A 19,406-nucleotide genomic window follows, 5' to 3' on the forward strand; every position below is an offset into this window, starting at 1 on the left:
TGCTTCACAGCCACCTAGGCTAAAGCCAGGAATACAGGCAGTAGCTTCGCGTGAAAACGAACCAAAGAAAGCCAATATTCCTCGGCCTAGAACGCGTTTCGTCCGCTGTCGGCGTGGGCCACTGACTTGGCCCCAGTCAGATAAGGTTGGACACCATTTCTGTCTAATTCACATGGAGTCAAATTTTGGTGGTCTAGTTAGCCAAGTTTGGGGGTGCCTCCCCTAAATTTGAAAAGCACGACTGAGCTGGCCATAGTCAAGATAGGTCGGACACCAATTGTGATTAAATTAAGATTAAGTAAAGTTTTGAGGATCTTGTGGACCGAATTTTGGGGTGGTGGAAGGCACCACTTAGCTAGCCATAGTCAAATTATGTCGGACACAAATTTTGATTAAATTTAGACGAAGTAAAGTTTTGATGATCTGGGGGGCCTAATTTTGGGGGTTGCTCACTTAAACTTGGAAGGCATCACTGAGCTGGCCATAGTCAAATTAGGTCGGACACTAATTTTGATTAAATTCGGACGAAACTAAATTTTGCGATTATGGAGGCCCGAATTTTCGGCGTGGCCCACCTAAATTTGGAAGGCACCAATGAGTTGGCCACAGTAAAAGAAGTTTGGACATCAATTTTCGCCAAATTCCGACGAAATGAAATTGCGGTTTCCAGCCAAATTGTGGAGGTGGCCCACATAGATTTGGAAGGCACGATTGAGTTGAACACAATCAAATTGGGTTGGAAACCAATTTTGCTGAAATTCGGACGAGGTCAAACTTCAGCAGGAGCCCAGAAGACCAAAATTTTGAGGCGGCCTACCTAAATTTGAAGGTCGCCACCGAATTGGCCCTATTAAAATTAGGCCGGACACCGATTTTGGCTAAATTTCGGGAGTCCGGAAGGCCAAATTGTGGGGTTGGGGACAGATACTGTCTGCGACACATGCAAGTCCTCTACGAGGACTGAGCGGAGGATTCGTCTCGTTAAATCTCGTTCGGTGCCCGTCTCTCGGTTTTACTGCGATTACACCTCAAGGTCACTGACAACGGGCGCTAAGAACATTTCGTGCTCAATATGCTGAAAAGGCAGCGCACGAGAACCATATGCATGGAAGGGAGAAAGCGGCAAAAGAACAAATCAAGCCATGTTGGCCGGTTGCACTTGCGTGGGTGGAAAGCAGTACCGGTCTGTAATCCGTAGCCGCGGTCAAACCCAAGCACGCATTTTGTGCGACACCTGACCTTGAGGGTGTTCTTGGTGAAACAGCATAGCAAGTCAACGCATAGCCAAGTCATCTAGAGCTTAAACCACCTGCGCACCCAGGGCCACCCGGGTGAAAGTTGTACACCATGTTGAAAGGACCCGGCCTTTCGGTAAAACTTTGGCCTACGCGCTTTGGCACAGATAACCAGTTTAATCTCGGTCAAACCACGAATATTTTTTTGTTTGGCCCGATGTATGAGTTGACAAGGAAAACGCGAAGGCGATCGTTAATTGCAGATATCTCTAGTACCACAAATAGATCGAAAATTTAGCGGGAGGATAATGTCATTCAGTATATTGCCGCGAAACCTTCAAAACTGTATTTGTTGTTTTTCAACAGCTGCTGGCATACAGTCTTATCACTCTGATTCTGGATCGCGTATCAGTTCCGTATTCTTTGTTTGTTAATGCTCGATGTCGCGAGTCCCACCTTTGTCAGTTTCGTTGTAGCGCAAGATGCACCGAGATCTATCTCGAAGATTCCGGCCACTCGTGTGTCTTTCCACAATGTTCCAGCCTGTGCTGGTAGCTGTTTGCGACGTTATCTAGATTGTTCTGTGCAGCCTTTAAATTGAGCGTTGACGAGTGTGACGGGCATTCTTCGTTCGACGATCGACCAACACGTTTGCTGCTATCGCCGCCGTCGAGTTGCTTAGTTCTTTTGCGGGCGCAAGTCAGCCCCAATAAAGAGTTATTTCAGTACCATCACGCCTGTGTCTTCTTTTGGCGTGTACGGCCTTGTCACCACTACGTGATAATATCTATCAGTACCTTCGGCTTTTCTTCCCTGTGGACCTTGTTTATTGCTGCTTTAATCATCAGAGATATTTAAATGTTCTTTTCTATCTAGACAAGTTCCTTAAAAAGTACCTGAAATCATAATATTCCCCTGATGGGATCACAATTCATAAATGAGAAGTAGGCTTCTACACCTATTCGATCAGCTAAGGTTATTACAATTTGGCCATATCATACATAAAATTACAGAATTTAGATATTCTTCGGCCATCGTGAGAAACTACTACAATATAATCTTTGTAATGATAATTTTTTTCCACAGCGAATTAAAAAATGCACAATGGAGTCGAAGGCACTTGCAGCACGAGTACCACCCTGAAAGTGCTGCACCTTTCTGGCCATGTAAGCAGCTGGCAACTGCTATGAAGTGCCCGATCTGGCACAGTCAAGAAAAAGCGGCTTTTTCCGCTCAAAGGACCCCCGCAGCCAGTAGTGGCGTAGACAGATTCACATGACTTCGTGGATATATCCCATCGACCCGTTACCGTGGCACGCAGGGTTACATAGGAAAGGGGGTTCAGCACAGCTTAATCGGATGAAAGGCTGCGTCAGGAAAATTGGTCGACCCCACTGGCTGAAGGGCTCAGCTTCTTCGAGGGGCATCTGATGCTTATATATTTGGGTTGTATCTGGCATCTATGAAATGTTGCTCCTTTGGTCATAAAGCTGATAATAAGCTGATAATTAGGCTCTCGCATCCGAAAATTTACAAAAAGTTTATTTTTTTGGTGGCATCAAGTCGCCAAGAGCAATCTTTCTTTCAACGGCTCAAACCATGGTGACAGCAGAATTCGTTTACATGTGGCATTTGTGTGCCGAGTTTATTATGCTATTGAACACGCGGGTGCGTAGTCGCTTTCCGTGCAGAATTTTGCAGCTAAAGTAACCTACATCAATTCTACTGTAATTGTTTTTGCCTAAGATTTTGACTGGGAAAACAGTGCTTCCTTTCATTGGTACTATACGCACACCAAAAATTCTGGGGACTCTTAAGCTCCGCATTTAAGCAAATGACACATCACTAACGACTCCCGCCTGCGAATCCCCTTGCTGATCCTCGTTCAAGTACATGCACTCAGCTGCTCGCTTAATCCCTAATTCCTTAACTTTTGTCTCTTTCGTCACATACACAGCCCACAAGATCACAGTCGTAAGCTGATTCGGGCTCCTGGAAGGTTCTTAACTCACCTCAAAAATCTTCGCAGGGATTATAGTTGTTAACCCGATTATAGTGCGGAAGCACACGGTCTTTTCATCTTACTTCCTTTATCTCGCTGTAATTGCTGTTTTATACGACACTTACCTGACTCACTTTCTGTGGCTATGGGCCTGGTGCGCTGCGGTTCTAGCTGTAATGTGGCGCCACCTAGGAACCGCCGCGTCAAACGGCAGAGGTTCAACCGTAGCCTGCGCGATCAATTCAAGTGAAACGCGCGCTTGATCTCGGAGGCCACGTGTTTAACCTTACTTTCGGTACAGTATGGGAGTAGCTCCGTCAGATGGCGGATGTTTAGCCCATATTTAAACCTGGTTATAAAGGGTGAAAGCACCCGCTGCGGTGGCTCAGCTGTTGACTCCAGGCTACTGAACTCCTCTACCCGAGTTAAAAGCCGACCAATTCGAGTCCGCTGCGATAGTTTCTTTTTAAATGTGAAGGCACTCAAAGAGGTCGTGGTCAGTCACCATGATCAGTCATAGAATTATGCGTTGGATGAGGGATCCGCTATACCGGACTGAATTTGAATTACCCGCGCGAGGCCACGTAGATGTGACCTTACCAAAGAGCTTAGCCAATCAGAGCCTCAGCACTAACAAGAAGGATCGGACAAGATTTTTGATCGATGGTGGTGAGCATATGAGTGCTTTCGCACTAATAAGGATGCCCGAGTTAGCAGCTTCTCACAACTTAGTAATACCACATGGTCTCATCGTTACGTCTCCAACCTGCCGAAGAATCCAAACGACGAGTTAGGGCTCTAGCCATATCACGTACCAACTGCCTGAGCCATGCCCGACATTTTTGGCTCACAACGCCAACGCCGATGCCCGATTTTCTGCAGAACAGGGCCTTCAACGCTTTTGAGTTAAAGGGACAGAACACTGGCCAAAATATGTCATGAGATTATGGTGGAGATGAAAAGATCTTGTCTCATATAGTAGAGTAGAGATCGAGCACTACAATATCAAAGAAAATAGGCTTTACAATTTTAATTTGCCATTAAAAATCGCATAAAAACAACCGGAGCGCTATCTAGCGGACAAACCCTAGTACTTTCAGTGTAGCCCCCCACGTGACTACATGTCAGCAAAATATCGCTGATTTTCGCAACTGCACACTGTTCTTTTTTCTTCTAGGAGTGCTTGCCATAACTTATATTTTGTGCTCTCTCCAGTGCTTCCTTAAATAAAAACCACCGCTGCTTTCGAACCGCGAGAGGTATGCTTTTAGGTTTTGCCACTAGATGGCGCCACAGTGTTTGCAATTTCGTGAATGAAGCGATGACAGTTCCCACTAAAACTTTCGTCGACGAGGGCGTGCGTTATTGTACCGTAACAGCATCGAGTGTGAAACTGAAAAAGACGTTACTCTACGCAAAAAATGTCTGATTACTGTCTGGCGAGTGAAAGTTATATCTGTTTTCGGTACGTCTTTTTTTTTCGACCACCAGTCGTCATCGCGGTCGCTGCTCATGGTTTCCAGCATCGGACTACATAATAGCGGGCGCACACATTTATCAAAAAAATCCCGGTAAAAATTTTCTACAGCGTTTCTAACAAAACCGTTATGGAATCGAACATTTTAACATCAATCTTTCCACTGCGGCCAAAAAAAAATCGAGACCTAAACTCTAGTGTTTCGACCCTTTAAGATGTACTTCATTATCGCGTTAATGCATGTTACCATTTGCAAACTCACCTTGCGTATCGTTCGCGTACATAATCTTTTAACGGCTCATTCTGTCGGCCACGATACAGTGACAGACTTCCGTCACACATAGCTAATGTGACGTCATATCTGATTAGGCGGCAATTTAGAAAATTTACTCAGTAGGAGTCTCGCCAAACTGATGACGCCATCAACGCAGTTCAGTCGGTTCAGTAGTGATATCATAACATTAATTGGTCATTAAATAGTTACTAATTAGTAACAGATTAATAATCGAACCTCCCTCCATCGGATCCCCAGCCGAGCGCTTTAACCTGCTGCGCCACTGCCGGGATGGTGAAACGAACATCATAATTAACCTTGTCTGTTGTGAGGATGTTGGTTGGTCTGTGGGGTTTAACGTCCCAAAGCAACTCAGGCTATGAGAGACGCCGTAGTGGAGGACTTCGGAAATTTCGACCACCTGGGGTTCTTTAACGTGCACTGACATCGCACAGCACACGGGCCTCCATCGGAAAGCTGCCGCCGAGGCCGGGATTCGATCCCGCGTCCTTGGGAACAGTAGTCGAGCGCCGTAACCACTGCGCCACCCCGGCGGGGTGTGGATGATTGTAGCGATGAATATGACACTGCAGTTAGTGATAACGACAATGATGATGTTAGTGATGATGACGGTGCATTATAGTTGATAATGACAGCAAACGTGATGCATCGCGTGGAACAGCAACACTCAGGCTTTCGCATTTCTGGAGTGTAGGAATTCCACAGTGCTCTCGGAACTTTTTTTATTTGTGCAGTACTGGTAATCTATGCTTGCGCCAGTGCGATAATGCAAGCTCGCCTCCTAGCTTGGCAACCTCCAAATGTAACTCGGTCACTGCACAGTACGTGCACTGCGTTTATAGATGCTAACACGAAAGACAGAAGACAGACACGACAGGGACGAAGCGCGGACTACCGAGTATCGGCAACAGTGCAAAAATGAACCACCACTGTGCACTTAGCCCAGTTTGGTGCCCTAATAAGCGACTGCTTCAAATTCCGACTCTTCGCTATCTCATGGAAGCGCAGCGGCCACGAGTATCTGCGCTTCGAGTCAGTCCACAGACAATCTTGATCTCCTTGCGTTCCTCCCGCACCCCCCATGAACTGAGACAGTCACGGACACTGGCCTCAATGATATCCCATCTAATTCCATCGAGATCCTGAGCACGAGGTGGCTAGGATGGAATCGACCTCATCGACAATTCTCTGGTCCTGCAAGAGCCGTGAGTTGAGACGCCTGGATGATTCTTTTCAGAGCCATCTGAGACAAAGGACAATCATTTTATGGTCGCTCAAAGCTGAGGGAGCTACCCGTAGAGTGCATGTTAGAAGCAAGTGTCGCAGGAACAAAACCGGTCAAGCCTGCTCTGAAGGAGCCCTCCGCTCGAAATCACTCCCGACTGGCTCGGGCGAAGCACCCTCCAGGCATTGACCAAATCCAGCTCTTTATAGTGCCTGCGCCCCATTGGTATCTCGTTCACGGTTGGTACCACGATAAGAGATGCGATCTCCTTTTCCCAAGACTGTTAAAATCCCCTACCAGAAAAACCTTTGAAGGACCTAGAAGCTGAGAATCAAGGTTCTTAAAGAAAGTACCCCGACTCTGACCACATTTTGGAGCATAGACATTTCGGACGCCGCAATCAAAGTCAACAGATAGCACGCGGTCCGCAGAATCACGGGAGTGGTGCAGAATCGAACCGCGACATCAAATATATTGGTTGAGCCGCGAGAGTCCGATGCCCCATAACTCCAAAATGATTTGGTGCCAAACGTGCTATCAAATGTCCTGATTTGGCTTGGACGATAGCAGCGCGCAGTTGCTCATCCGAAGTGGCGTTTATTTGCGACGTAGCTTCTTGCTGCTGTCACGCACGGCGGCGGCCGGCCGAATCTGTCATGCTAGCGAATTCCACGCGGGAATCTGAATGCGCTGCGCGAGGAAAGCATGCTAGCGGATCCCGTTCGCCTGCTACGTGCACCGCAAAGATGGCGGCCATGGCGTAGTTGGGCACCAGTGCATACCACCTATACCTCTAACAGCTCACACGCCCTTTTAAGGCGAAAGCCTTTCTAGGCTTATGGAGCGAAAAGAAGTGCGCAGGAGCTGTGCGCTGATGTGTCACTCGTAAATGGGGCGGTGAGAAGGGAGATTAAGAATGAAAATGATTGATGGTGACAGGTTATGAATCAAAATTATAGACATCAATAGAGTTAATTATTAATGCTAATGAGTAATAAAGACGATAAATAATAACAAAAAGTGACTTGTAATGACCAGCATGTCAAACTATGACGTCAACTTGTAATGACCGCAACTGATCAGAAATGAGTAAAAATGCTTAACGATGAGTGGCAATGACTACAATGACTAGGCATGACTACAAAATGACCAAAGTGTCAAATGACAACTTGTATAATGACTGCAACTGAATGGAAATGAATAAAATGCTTAGCGATGAGTGGTGATTACAATGACTAGACATGACTCATCATGCCTATGAAACAAGCAATATGCCGAACGACTTGAAATGACCGCAACAGAAGCAAACGATGAGGTGCAAATGATAGGAGAGGAAGGTTAAGTCGATGTTCTCCTCTTAAGCAACCCTCTAATTTTTTAGCATGCATCCTTACGTGAAGGGCCATCCGACATAGGTACAAAGCCTCGTCAAGCCCGTGGTCAAGCCACGGTTCTGGGGCAATCATGCCAGCTACGAAAGGAAAGCAGCCAGCGCCGTGCTCAGCTGCCATAGATTCAGATGCCACCTCCAAATGCCCAGCTTTCGTAAACCTGCGTTAAGCATGTCCTTTGACCCTAGACAGTCCTGCTGGCAGTTCCCAGCAGCTACGTCGATGTGACATTCGAATGCCACACACATTTCCTCTGCGACAGAAAGCAGACCGCTGTTAAGGCTTTTCTAGTTACATAAGTAAATAGCGAACTATGAGACTAAGTTATCTCAAGAATTTCGAAGCCTCTGGCTTTAGTATAGTTAAATAGTACCACTGCCCATGGTTAGCAACTTTGTGTTTATATTGCACCATAAACAAAAATACTCGCAGTACAGTTAAGTCTTGTTAATTCAGCCTAAGGAACCAGGAAGTATGTTTGAATTATCCAAAAGTTAAAACTATCGAACGGCACTGCCAACAACCGTTAGCATGGCAGTAAGTTTTTCTAATGAAGGCCTGGAATACTGTTGTCTATACATTCGAGATGGAAAGTAAACCATTTTCTTGCAGTTTCACCAAATGCATTGCTTTGCGCACACTGCAGGCAATGTGGAAGAACAGCTTCAAAATCTGGCCTCCGTGTTATTGCAGTGCGTCATAGTAGGTGATGCATCTTCAGTGCATAAACATGTTTAAACGTCCTTATACGAGACGGTTTAGCTTGACTGAGGAGCAAAGGAGGCACGTCGATCGAGATAAATATGCATAGGTGCTAGAACAATGCTGCGCCATCACGAAACAAAGTTAGGCCCATAGCACAAAAGCAGAGTTCAAAAGGGCGTGATTGGACGATGCGCGCCCGATTACAGCGGCTGGATGGCGTGGATTTTAGGTTGGAAAACTGAAACTATGTTGCTGGGCTATATTAATGCGAAATAATTACTTCACCCATTCCGCAAAAATTCTTCTGGACTTTCTGTTGTCAACAATACTCATAAAGACGACAGCAAATGGGGCCATCATGACCAATATGTGGCACCGCATTTCTGTCTTGCGTATCAAAATTGTAATATAACCGTTCTTTGCATACCAATTCGGGTGGTGTAAAACCACTTCACTTTCTATTTAGCATGAGTCTACTAGTCAAGAGGGAAACCAGTTTGCGACAGGGATTCGAACAGACGACATATGTACAGTCTGTCAAAAATATACAGCCCAAGGGTTTTGCTTCTAAGCCCCCTATCGAGGCTCTTTAAGCATATGCAGCGCTTGAAAACTTGTAGACAAAAAATCTGGTTCTCACACTTTTCTACTATTAACTTCATATACCAGTATTGCTTCCAGGAGCCTAGTTAGAGTCCTTAGAAGCGAACCTTTTATATATATGGGCTGTATATTTTTGGCAAAGACTGTACCTCCAATTCTATGCCTTAACTCCCTTAGTATGCCAAATAACCTAACAAAGTCACTAGAAGAGGAGGGTGAGTGGAAAGAGTGCTTTTAGGGAAGCAGAAAGAGTACAGAGAGGATTGCAGTACCGGTCACATGGTGGTACAAAAGTTCTAGCGTTTCCTCTGCCCATGTCAGTTCACAGACACTAATAAATAGCACCTGGCTGAGTGCATTGTGTGCTTTGGACAGTGAACAACCGTCCACAAGCAAGGTTTCTCGTAGCAGGCCTCACAAACACATACCGAAGAGGCACAGCGACGGCGCAGAAAAGCACAAGGCTGCAAGAAGGCGGAAAGACATGCGAAGAGAGCAGCGCTCAGTGCTAACAAAGCCGTCCAGTCATCTCGGCTTGAGCGATGCATTTGCAGCTACATTGCAGGCACGCAGGCACAATGAAAAATGCTTTTGCATTTCCACAAGGATCTTTTTTGGCAATGGCGGCCTGAGATGTGCAGGCACCACTGTACCCCTGTTCTATGCAACTCAGAGACAGAGGTCTGTATATACAATCGTTGATCTCATGGGTTGTAGTTAACCAGGATTAACCAGAACAAGTCCGCCCATGTCAGAAGTAACGAGTGTCCAATTCCACAGACTTACATGGGCGTTGGGCAGGACCATGCTCCTAGTTCGAATTATCCAAATTTCCTAATTGACCGGAATTGGATTAACGAGATTTTACTATGTAAACTTTTGTACGTAAAGCTCTTTCCCTTCATGCAACTTAGCGTCTGGTTTCCTTGGGCAAGAGACCAAGCCGGACAAGCCACATCTGGTATATCAGTCTTAACAAATATATGAACTCAAAACTACATGACAAAAAATTCAGTTATACATTACTTAGTCGGCATAAGTGAATTTCACACTGCGACTTGTATTGTGTATCATTCCAAGGAAAAAAAAAGCATGCACCCGAACTATTTGTTGTCTGTACTCTTTAACGAAGACACAAGCTGCCATGGGTGTCCTAGGCAATCAAAGCTTTTAATACCATTTCTTCCAAACAAAAACAATGCAATCCTGATGAGCCACTTTCGTGCAGTGGGGATAGAATTTTTTTATAAGAAAAACTTGGCATACAAACCTGCATCACCTGCATCAAGTTATGTATAGGAAAACCTTTCTCCCCAAACAACACACACAAAACAAAACACACACAAAAATCTTCTCATATGTGCAGTTTCCAACTAGAAGTGAAGTGATGTTAGGGCTGCCCTAAAAACCATTGAAAATGTATCAAGCAACAACAGTTAAATAATATTTTCAAGTTAGAGTTGACTTATATTTGAACACAGAGGAAACACCGACTAACTTCTGCAGGGTTTAATTTAAGGGCAACTTTAGTAATAAACTAGATGCTCACAGAAACGAAGCTTTAAGATAAACTAGAAGATCAAATTAAGCATGGTTGAATGAAAAATTCACTACATCAGTGAAAACTGAAGCCGCTCAAAAGCCCTGAAGCACTCCTTTGCCATAAGAAGCATGACGTGGGGTAAAAAAAAAATGATCCGTTAAAAGCAACAAATTACATACATATATAATACTTTAACATATCTGTTTTCAGCGTATACAAAGATGTGATTGCACAAATTCATACTTCGGACAGAAAAAGATGCTCCATTTCAAAAAGTTTGATCATTCTTGAAGACATAGCTCTGTTGTTTCATGGCTCGGGAACTAAGAATCAACAAACTAAACAGGCACAAACTATATCTCTGCTGAGAAGCCTCCCTTGGCACAACAAAAGACAGTAATGCACATCTGAGAGAATTGTAGTTTGTTGGAAGCAACGCTGCGTTAAGCGGTGCAGATAACAACAAACTATTCGCAGCTTGCATGCTTATAAACATCGCTTTGCAAGGTTTCAAGTGATGGATGAAAAAAAAAAAAGGAAATAGTTCTTGTTCGTACGTAACTATCACAAAATCGGTAGTTCGAGTCAACAGTCTCTACAAACTTGCACTGTGTGTGTAAGCACACATCAGTCCAACAGACTAGATGCATTCAGCAAACAATATTACATTACAAAGGCCTCTTCGGAAATTGAACGCACAAGTTACTAAGTAAATCGTTAACCAGGTGCCAGGATCGAACGCAATGCACCAATTACAGCTGCAAGAACTAATTCTCGTAGCACAACGAAGCTTTACTTATAATGATTAATTAAGACCACCAGGCCCCAGCCTCAGTACTAAATAGTTTTTGAATCAACCACTCAATACTAGTTAACAGCCTCAAGGATACACACGCATAAATATGCTGTCGCTGTTTGTCGTCAACACTATCAGGCAGTAAATTACTCGGATCCACTTTGGGAACCCTTTACCAAGCAGGAGCGGAATTCAACACGGGAGTAAAAATTTTTTAGCAACATTTGTAGCCGAACAATCGCGCTTATGTGGACCCTTCAGTTGAAGGAGTAGGTTTATGTACAATCGTTCGGGGTCCCAACATAACCAGCAGTTAATGCACAACCAAAAAGGGCAAGCCCTCCCTTCAAGTTGTAAAACGTGACAATATATCGAGGTAACAGGCAACGCGTAAAAAAGCCTATGTGCAAGAGATCAGTTCGGACAAAAACTTAAAAAACTCCGCCGACGAAAACGTTGCAAATACGTGATATGTTTGAACACGTGAAAAATTGTTCCTTGGTCCCGACGACACAAACAATGTGCAGCGAAGTTCCAAGGAGAGGTGCTTTCGGTGCATGCTAGTAACAAGTGGCGTTGCCGTATGCTTCAGCTGAGCCCTACGTCTAGGGCCATCATAACAATGAACCCCACCACGGTCGTCCATGAAGCCAGGCGGCCATTTGAACTGCAGGAAAAAGAAAAGCAGGGAGGTGAAAGGACAAATAAAGGAATAGAGAAACTAATGCGCAAGCAGTGATGGTAAAAAAGATAACAAGAATGATCCAGCCAAGGAAAAAGTAAAACTTCACTCAGAAGAGCTGAAAAGGGTCGACAACGAGTGCAGTGGTGGTTGAGAAAAACCAACAGAGAGCAAGGAGAGGGGAGTGTGCTAGAAAACATTTTTCCTTTAAATTAACTGTAATACAATACTATGATCACTAAATATAGATAGCAAACCAGGCAAAGGCTGGGCGACCATTGCTGTTTGTGTGCGCTCTGTACCCACAATTCTGAGATAATGCCCACAACCTCCACTCCATTTTTGAACCTCTTTATCATCAAATGATACATGCTTTTTAGACCTGTGATACTACCATGCTTATTGACTTTTCGATTACCTGAAGGTTCAGGTTGAAAATAGCTTGCCACTTGCATGCATTTCCCTCCAAGAGAACTATGCATGTGCTTATGCCAGAAAGTTTTACAAGTTCTGCAATGTTTACAATCTTCCTTTATACAGCCTCACAAAACAATGCCTCCTTATCATGAAGATGTCACAGCAATAATCTGTCTACTATTAAAAAAAGAAAATAATGTAAAGATCCATTTTTATCACCTGGAACGTGCACATAATGTTCGCTCGATTCTAAATGCAGCTTCTTTCCAGAAAAAATAATCCAAAATTCACATGCACTTTAGAATTCACTATGAAAATGAAACTACGCCAGCAACACACTGTTATCGCTGGCATCCTAAGATAGCTTTATAATAGCTTTATAATTCTTGCGTGTTGATAGCATCTACCACAGTAGTGGATATCAATACCGTTTGCAAGCCTTTTGAGACTTTCGCCAGCAAGGCTCTGACCTGGACTTGAGATAACACGAAAGCACTGGTTGCAAAGACACGCAAAGTTTAGTACGACACTGGGCTGATGGGTGGAGGCAAAAGGCATCGGGCTAGCCCACCTCACGCACAGCTGGCATCCCTGAGCGACGAACGCAAAAAGGATTTTTGCCAGCAGGTCAACTCGGAAGGGTTCTAATGGGCCGAAGAGGGGCCGGTTTCCAAAAATAGAAGAAGAGCTTGTCCACTTAGGACTTAGTGCAACAAACAACAGCCCGGCCTATGGTCTGGGCTGTGACTGTCCTGTAACTGCACAAGTTTCGAAAGTTAAAGCTACATTGCTGGCAAGACAGAAAGGCGAAACACAGGTCAAGTGAAACGTCAGTAGGTGCTGGGGGTTGCGCAGCCACCAACTGATACAAACACAACTATCTGCTTAGTCGATAACACCACTTTACTTCGACACGCCTGCCACCACAGCACGGGAAACGAAAGCGGTAGAACAAGCGGCACATTTTATCAACCAGCCAAAAGAAGGTGTTAAAGGGTCAATGTCTGCCACAAATTTACACGAAGCAATAGGATGACACGTGATTTGCTGCGTGGCTTAATGCGTGATCCTGTTATAACATAACCAACAAGGACTTCTAGCAGTGCTGAACTGCAAATGCCACCGATGACACCAAGGACGAAGTGCACTGGGCCACTGAGGATTACAGAGGGGGTCGCAAAGGTGATGGTTAGTGTAACGATGATTTCGCCCGCCAGATGAAGAAAGACCAGCGAGGTGGTAGCGCCATCGAGGGTGGATCGCAGCCGAGTAAATACAGTAAATTCATTCAAACTTCAGTTATGCATCTATTATGTAATGCCCCCCCCCCCCCGGCAAATCAGTGGCCCTTGAAGTGATGACGGTGTGACGTCTGGTACCAAATTCAACATTTTCGATGCTCACTGCCAAGTTTTCAATGACAAAAACTAACTTCATGGCCACAGCAAGCTGTGTTTAAATAGCGACAAATTATTCTGACAAAGTGACAAAGCTGCATTTAAACACTTTATTTTGTTAATTTGTCTGCAAACCTTATAATATTTAATTCAGATATATTAGAAGGCCCTCTTTCCTTTTACTAGAAACTTCGGACTACGAGTACTTTCACTTTTATGATGCATATCCCGCCTCCCTTCTGTAGGTTTGAATCAAAGTTGGAAAAACACTTTCCTTTCCTTCCTGACTACAAACTGTTGATTGCAGGCACTTCTGCTTATGAGAAAAACACGACTGAAACTTTATAAAATGACCTAGAAAAAGAGCTTGGTTCTGATGGTTAAAATTACTTTATTATTACAGTGAAAGCTCGTTAATTCACAACTCGTTAATTCAAAATTTTGGATAATTCGAAATAGTCATCGTGGTCCGGTCCGCAGTGCATAGAAGTCTATGCGCGTAACAGCTCGTTAATTCACTCAAAAATTGGCGCCGCCACCCATAATTCGAACTGCGCGCCGCCAAGCGGCGCTGTTAAAAACCATCGTTGGAAGCTTTCATGGCAGAACGATAGATGGCACAACCATCGGGGCGCCGCTAGGGTGCTGGAACAAGTACTAAACAGTCTTTCCTGCCGCGACTCCTTCGAGGAACGACGTTTTAGTGTTATCGACCACGGTTTCGTGTTGCATTTCGTGAGCCCTCGTTTTGCACGCCGCTTGTTGTGAGCTTGTGTCCGCGAGATGTGTTCGCGTGGGAAATACTGTGCCAAGACGGTGAAGGAGAAAGTGGCTATTTTACGCGAGGTGGATGAACGGAAGGCCAGCAAAGTGGAAATCGCGAAAAAGCACGGGATTCCACCAAGCACGTTGTCGACGTACGTCCGAAATAGGAAGGCCATCGAGGATGCCTATGAAGCCGAAGATTTCACCAGCAACAGAAAAAGGCTTCGGTTAGCCAAGTATCCGGAAATTGAGACCGCTGTGATCACGTGGGTGAAAGAAATGAGAAGCGCTGACATTCCACTGAGCGGCCCAATTATCATGGCGAAGGCGGCCGATTTCGCCCTGCGCTTGAATGTGGAAGATTTTGTCGCCTCCGAAGGATGGTTTCACCGCTTTAGAGACAGACATAATCTTGTCTTCCGGGTGTTGTCTGGAGAAGCCAAAGAAGTGGATGCAGAAACTTGTGCCACGTGGCGAAGCGGTGCTCTGCAGCAGTACTTAGAAAGCTACTCGGCACATGATATATTCAATGCTGATGAGACGGCTTTGTTTTATAAGCTCCAGCCCGACAGAACAGTAACATTTAAAGGGGACAGCTGCGCTGGCGGCAAGCGAAGCAAAGAGCGGATTACTGTTCTGGTCGCCGCTAATATGACCGGGACGGAGAAGGTCCCTCTTTTTGTTGTCGGCAAGGCACATAAGCCTAGATGTTTCAAGAACATTAGGACGCTGCCGACGGAATACTCCGCCAACAGCAAGGCGTGGATGACGGGCGAATTGTTTAAAAAATGACTCTTGAAATTCGATCGGAGGACGGAGCTAGGGAAGCGTCAAGTTCTCCTCATTGTGGATAACTGCTCGGCACACAAAGTCGACGCCGAGCTGAAAGCCACAAGGCTCGTCTTTTTGCCCGCCAACACGACTGCGGCCTTGCAGCCGATGGATCAGGGGGTGATCAGAAACATCAAATGTTTCTATAGGCGCCACATGATCGAGCGAATGACTTTGTGCACTGGAAACCAGAAGACCAGCACCATCACATTGCTCACAGCAATGCACATGTTGGTGCGTGCATGGGAGCAGGTCATGCCGTCCACAATTGCAAACTGCTTCCACCACTGTGGCTTTGCTGCCGGAAGTATGAAAGAAAGTGGCGACGATGGGAGTCCGGAGCCTCTGCCTGCGGCTGTGCGTGCTGTGCTGCAGGACGTCAGTTTTGATGATTACGTTGGAGTAGACAGCGATGCAGCAGTGTGCGGTGCCCTATGTGATGAGGACATTGTCGCTGAAATTGTTGGGGAGCAGTCTGTCCCAGAAGAGGCAGAAGACGAGGACGACGACGAGGAGCAAGAGCCCGTGCGTCCATCCGCGGCAGAAGTTATGGGAGCGCTGAATGTCGCGCGCCTTTTCTTCAGCTTTGAAGAGGGGGAAGAAGACTCTTTGCGTCGCATTCGCATGCTAGAAGACCGAGTGAGTACGGTAGCCCTCAGAGAGAAGAAGCAGAAGATGATAACAGACTTTTTTGCTAAATAAATGTTTTTCGTGCCCTCCGGGCTTCAAACGCCTTCATTTTTGCTCACTTTCATTAGTTCGAATTTTGGTTAATTCGAACTGGCCTGGCGGCCCCGTGGAATTTGAATTAACGAGCTTTTACTGTACTTTCAAGGAGCGTGATGTGGCAGGCCGGCCTTAGGAGGGAAAATTATAGGCCTACTGGCTTGCACAAGCCTGAGTACAGACAATGCGTTGGTTCAACGAATCACTCCCTTGAAAAATGGGTCGGATGTGCGGCTTTCATAGCTGCTGCTAATTCTTTAACTCGTTTCTTAAAATTATTTACTGGTCGCTCCTGGCTCCAATTTATTTTATATGTGTAAGAGGAGTTATCGGGGTCACTACACTAAGATAAAAATATCGAAACTCGAATGCTTTTTTTTAACAAAACAGGACTTTTTCCGATGCGCGTGTCCCCTCCATTGAGGAATGCTATTCAGTGGCTTTGTTGACAGCAACAAACAGTTCAATGAGGAACACAAATTCACGCGAAACGTTGCACTGTGAGAAGCTGAGCTCCACCCACCACGCTTGCGCTTCTGGCACTATGTCGTCCACGACGACGTACACCATGGCGCCGGCGGCGAAGGCGAGGGCATAGGGAAGCAGGGGCTGCGCCAGGGTCACTGCTAGGCATCCCAGCACCCCAGCCACCGGCTCCACCACTCCACTCAATTGGCCGTACCTGGTGGGAGGGCAACAGGGCCCACTAAGTGCGTGTTCTTGGACGTTCATGTCAACAAACATGTAAGCAAGGCAACATGGTCACTCGTGCAACAATGTCCGCATACGTTCGCACAATGTCATTCAAGTAAAAGGCTGGGACCATATTTGTACAACACTGCTCACATGAAAAGCCCAGTGTGTGACCTCAAAACTGTACATTTCCTCAGATACTGTAAAGCTAGCACTGTGGCCACTCAAGGGCAAAAGTCTTCACAAGCGTTTTTTCCACTACTCAGAAGACAGAAAGAAAAAAAAAAGAAGGAAGTGCACAAAGATGTCCGATTTCCCGAGGCAAAGCTGAAGTTGGTGTCGTGATATGGTCTTGCCAGCATGTGGTTGTTTTTGTATCTTACTTTGTAATCAGTTATCTCCACAATTAATTATTACTTCCCACTGATCAGCACCAAAAGAAAGAAAAGATTCCCCTATGCTTTCCTTTGTGTTAATGGCTGCTGGCTCTCTTATGTTGCTCCCTCACACTGGCATTGCTACTATATAGACCAGCAGACCTCACAGCAACGTTTCTGTATTTATTTCCAAATAAGAATGTTAAAATTAAGTGGAAATTATGCATTGAATAACTAGCAGACGCCTCGCTCTACTCATCGGCAAATTATAAAAGCATTATGATCTGTACTGTGGCCCCCTAACTCATTAACAGTGGTCGCACTGACCATGCCCACAGGGTCACACTGGACCAGCTTTTAACGACACCACTCTTAATGATCATCAAATGAACGCGAGTTATTTTTGCCCAGAAGAGCAACGCCAATGCCAACGACAGCAGCCAGACCATCTGCTCTTATACTGCAGTATTAGTGCAGGGTATTCCTCTTTATCAATAGATAAGGTTTGCACAACTTCCCCGAAATGCAGCACTGTTCCATAAGATTCATTCTGAAAATTTTTCTCAGAAACCAAGGCTACAAGATGAACTACTACGCAACCATAAGTCATTCACGCACACTTCACAAAGCTTTATGAAGCTCTGCTCCATTTCTTCTTACTGATCGGATGTTTGCAGCAAAATGTCTCTGCTTTGCCAATAAAACTACAGTAAAACCTCGTTAATTCGGTCTTGAAGGAACCGGAGAAACGCTCAAATTATCCAAAAGTTTCAATTATTGAATGGCCTTAATGAACTGCTGAAAACCGCTTGCATCAGAGTAAGTATATCTAACGAACATGAGTAACGTGGCCATCTGTACATGTGACAACCACGATACTTTACAGTTTCGTAAAGTGCTCTGCTCAGCAAGACCGCGCTTATAGCTTGGGTCTTCAAAATTTCTAAAGGGGCCAAATTAACGCGGCTTTACTGTAGTACTACGTTTTTTATTTCATGGTTTACCAGAACGATTTCCACTTGGAGAAGCCGGCCCCACGCAGTGGCAGGCTCACAGCTAGTCCCTCAGGGAAGTTCTGGATCCCTATGCCAAGGGCCAAGTTTCTGGTCATGGAAAGAAACAAGAAAAGCGAATGATGCTTTGATAAAATCTGCACAGCTGTATTCCAGACATGCAGCAATGAAAGTCTGACAGCAATCAGCAAAATCTTACCAAATCCAGCAGTCCATGGCTTACCTAACACCCCTGTCATGTATGGAGCAAGCCAGCAGTCAGTCAAAAAAGGAAAGAATAGAAGAATATTTGTTTCTTTTTCTTATTATTTGCAGTGTTATGGGAGATTAATAGTGTAATCCCTTCAAGGCTGAGATAGAGCTGATCAAAAAGCAGAAGAAAAAAAACAACAACCACATGACCTCTGAATTTCGGGTACGGGGCTGTATGCCACACAGGCACTTCAGATAGCGATAAAAGTTTCGAGCATGTCTAACATGCAATGTTTCCGCATATTTTCCCTGGATCCATAGTAAAGAACCGACCCGCCAATTAAAATGCCATCTGATATTGCGTGCGCAAGCAGAAGCGACAGCAGACAAATTGGTTTGGAGTGGAATAAACACTCCTGATCCCGGATATATCAAATTATTGCTTATACTGAACAGTCACAGAATCCACTTGAATATCAATGCAAAAGCACAGCATTACTGAAAGCGTTCATACACAGAACTCCTGCTGATTAAACACTTAGCTAGGCGTGTGCAAATATTCGCAATTTCGAATACGAATCAAATATGTTTGTTATTCGATCATATTTGTATTTGAAAAAACTGTTACAGAAGAACCCCGCTATAGTAAACTCAGATATAGTAAAAACTCTGATATAGTAAAGTCAAACTAAAGTCCAAGTTCATCTTCCATAGACAACTGTACATTTTGCCCCCCTTTTAGTAAAGACGTATTTGGTAAAAATCGGTTGGCGACGACTCCCACAATATAATATCACCCCACACGCGCTACCTAGAATCGCGAGGCAAAGATTTTTTGTATTTGAAAACAGAAAAATAATGCAGTGTTCATTAGGTGGCTTTACCACTAGGCTTAGCAGCAGTCAGAAGAAGCCTACTTTACAGAGGCCTTGGAGCCGTGAGGGAAAGCGCACAGTGAGTAGGAAAAAAAAAGTAAATCTGTCTATAAACACAGCAAGGAGGCGGCGTGGTCCGTTGAGAAAATAAAGGAGTAAAAGTGTA

General features: G+C 45.0%; 1 protein-coding gene across 1 annotated transcript in view; it reads right to left on the reverse strand.

The window, feature by feature from the left end:
• Positions 1 to 10,077: 10,077 nt before the first annotated feature.
• Zip48C (Zinc/iron regulated transporter-related protein 48C) overlaps positions 10,078 to 19,406 on the reverse strand; it is a 32,241-nt gene continuing 22,912 nt past the window's right edge. Inside the window, exons 7-9 of the mRNA XM_084604322.1 lie at positions 18,165 to 18,263; positions 16,614 to 16,772; positions 10,078 to 11,939 (exon numbers count right to left, since the gene is read on the reverse strand). Of these exons, the coding sequence (XP_084460448.1) occupies positions 11,861 to 11,939; positions 16,614 to 16,772; positions 18,165 to 18,263 (337 nt within the window). The 3' untranslated portion in view covers positions 10,078 to 11,860. The remainder of the gene's footprint in view (positions 11,940 to 16,613; positions 16,773 to 18,164; positions 18,264 to 19,406) is intronic.

Source organism: Amblyomma maculatum, chromosome 5, assembly GCF_055883805.1.
Source record: "Amblyomma maculatum isolate TAMU_Amacu chromosome 5, ASM5588380v1, whole genome shotgun sequence".
Classification (NCBI taxonomy): domain Eukaryota; kingdom Metazoa; phylum Arthropoda; class Arachnida; order Ixodida; family Ixodidae; genus Amblyomma; species Amblyomma maculatum.